At 50.7% G+C, this 1,933-nt stretch overlaps 1 protein-coding gene across 1 annotated transcript in view; it reads right to left on the bottom strand.

The window, feature by feature from the left end:
- CSMD1 (CUB and Sushi multiple domains 1) overlaps window positions 1–1,933 on the bottom strand; it is a 1,232,804-nt gene that overhangs the window by 7,414 nt on the left and 1,223,457 nt on the right. The window contains exon 71 of the mRNA XM_015591800.1: window positions 1,287–1,374. Coding sequence (XP_015447286.1) covers window positions 1,287–1,374 — 88 coding nt within the window. The remainder of the gene's footprint in view (window positions 1–1,286; window positions 1,375–1,933) is intronic.

Below are 1,933 nucleotides of genomic sequence, written 5' to 3'. Positions count from 1 at the left end.
CGGACCACGCAGCAGGCGCCGGGCCGCGCGACGGTCTCGGGTGTTTTCCGTGTCTGATTACGAAGGGAGAGAGCAGTGGACAGAGCGCACAAAGGAGGCGCCCGACCGCCTGCCTGTCCATCTGTCCACTTCCCGTCCGTCTGTCTGTCCACCTGCCTGTCTGTCCGTCTGCCTGCCTGCCCACCCGCCCGACCACCTGCCTGTCCGTCTGTCCACCTTCCTGTCCGTCTGTCTGTCCACCTGCCTGTCTGTCCGTCTGTCTGCCTGCCTGCCCACCCGCCCGTCCGCCTGTCTGTCCGTCTCTAGTAGATTTTTCTTGGCTATAAGTCAGGAACTTCTTTCTACCTCAATATGTAATCCTCATTCCTTTAATAAATATAAAAATTAAATTGTTTTCTATTTAATACACAGCAAATAAGTGTTCATTTAAGCAATTTCTTTAGGATAGATGTGTTGCATGAATGTAGAGAGTATTTCTAATTTCATCTATTAAAAACAGTCCTCTTTTAGACATACCTGAACAGGCAAGGAACAATTTTCACATTTGTCTGATTAAAACTTCCAGAGATAAAACCATGAAGAGAGCATTGCCAGATGATACGCGCGTCCACCCAGACAGAAGCCCCAGTGCCCGTTTCTACCATGCAGCCCAGATCACTTTTAAAAACCCTCTGACATTTAAAAGCTTTGACATTTTTAAAATGTTAAAGGTTTTTAAGAAATGATTTGGGGTGGACGGTAGAAATAGGCCTTTGACTTTGGGTGATGAACGCACACTATGCGATATACAGATTGTGTATTATGGACCTGCATACTTAAAAACCTATATAATTTTATTAACCGATGTCACCTCAGTAAGTTAAAAAAAGTCTCTGACATTTCGGTAACTAACAGTGATCTCTCTGTGCGTCCAGAGCACGTAGTTTTGGAATTGAAGCTCTTCTCGTTGCTTGCCGGCCACGTCTAATTACTGTCACTTACCCTTTTCCTAGGGTGATACGGTTTGCTTAATTCTTTGAGTCGCGGCCTTACTATTTTCCCGCACTTTTAACATGTCTGGATAGCAGGACAGAAATTCCGCACGGGCATGTTTCTTACACTTTCCCGGCTTCACGCTGCCTCCTTTGCTACTGAGAAGAGCGTTTCTGTTTTGTATTTCCCGTGCGCTGCAGCAGGGTAGTCTCTCCCAATTCTTGGGCTCACGGTTCCTCCGGTGTCCGTCAGGCCTGGGCGCGGTGACAAGGCCCACCGGACAGCGCCGTGAACGCGGGGCGAGTGCTGCTTACCTTGCCTCTCCAGCTTGAACCTCCCGAAGTCTCGGCCGTGCACGTTGCCGTGGAAAGTGAGCCCTCCCTGCCCGAGTCCTGAGGAGACCTGAGCGGGGGAGGAAAAGAGCGCGTGACGCGGGGGAGTGGCCTCGTCTCTCCAAACGTCGCCGTCATTTTCCTACTTAGATATTACAAGTCCAAAATGTCGCCTTTGCCATTCCCTTCAGTGACACATTCACAGTGAACACCTGAAACGGACGGACGGGAACGAACCACCATAGGTGCGCGCTCTCCAGGGAATCGATGACGTAGGCACAGTTAACTACCCTTTGTGAAGGGGACGAGCACGTGAATTCATACACGACCCACGTCACGTAACACTCATTTTATGTCAACGCTATTGGCCAGTGAGCGTCACCTGAGGCTCTCGGCACTTAGTCAATGGCTTTGGGTGCAAATGGCCACCTTGCCAGGTAGAGTGTTAAAGGGAGTGCCTTAAATCTCCTGTTTTTCTGGGGATGTTTTTTTTCAGAATGGTCAGCGTGGCGTTGGCAAGCGCAGAGCATGTGTCTAAGCCCTCGCCGTGTCCCCTGCTGTGACAGCCACCTAGGACCAGGTTTCGCTGCCATACGATGGGGCGGGGCCGTGCTGCCGGGGAGGGGGCC

The sequence above is a fragment of the Pteropus alecto genome, unplaced genomic scaffold, assembly GCF_000325575.1.
Source record: "Pteropus alecto unplaced genomic scaffold, ASM32557v1 scaffold35, whole genome shotgun sequence".
NCBI classification, from domain to species: domain Eukaryota; kingdom Metazoa; phylum Chordata; class Mammalia; order Chiroptera; family Pteropodidae; genus Pteropus; species Pteropus alecto.
Note: the sequence above shows the minus strand (reverse complement) of the source record. Positions and strands in the feature narration are given on the sequence as shown.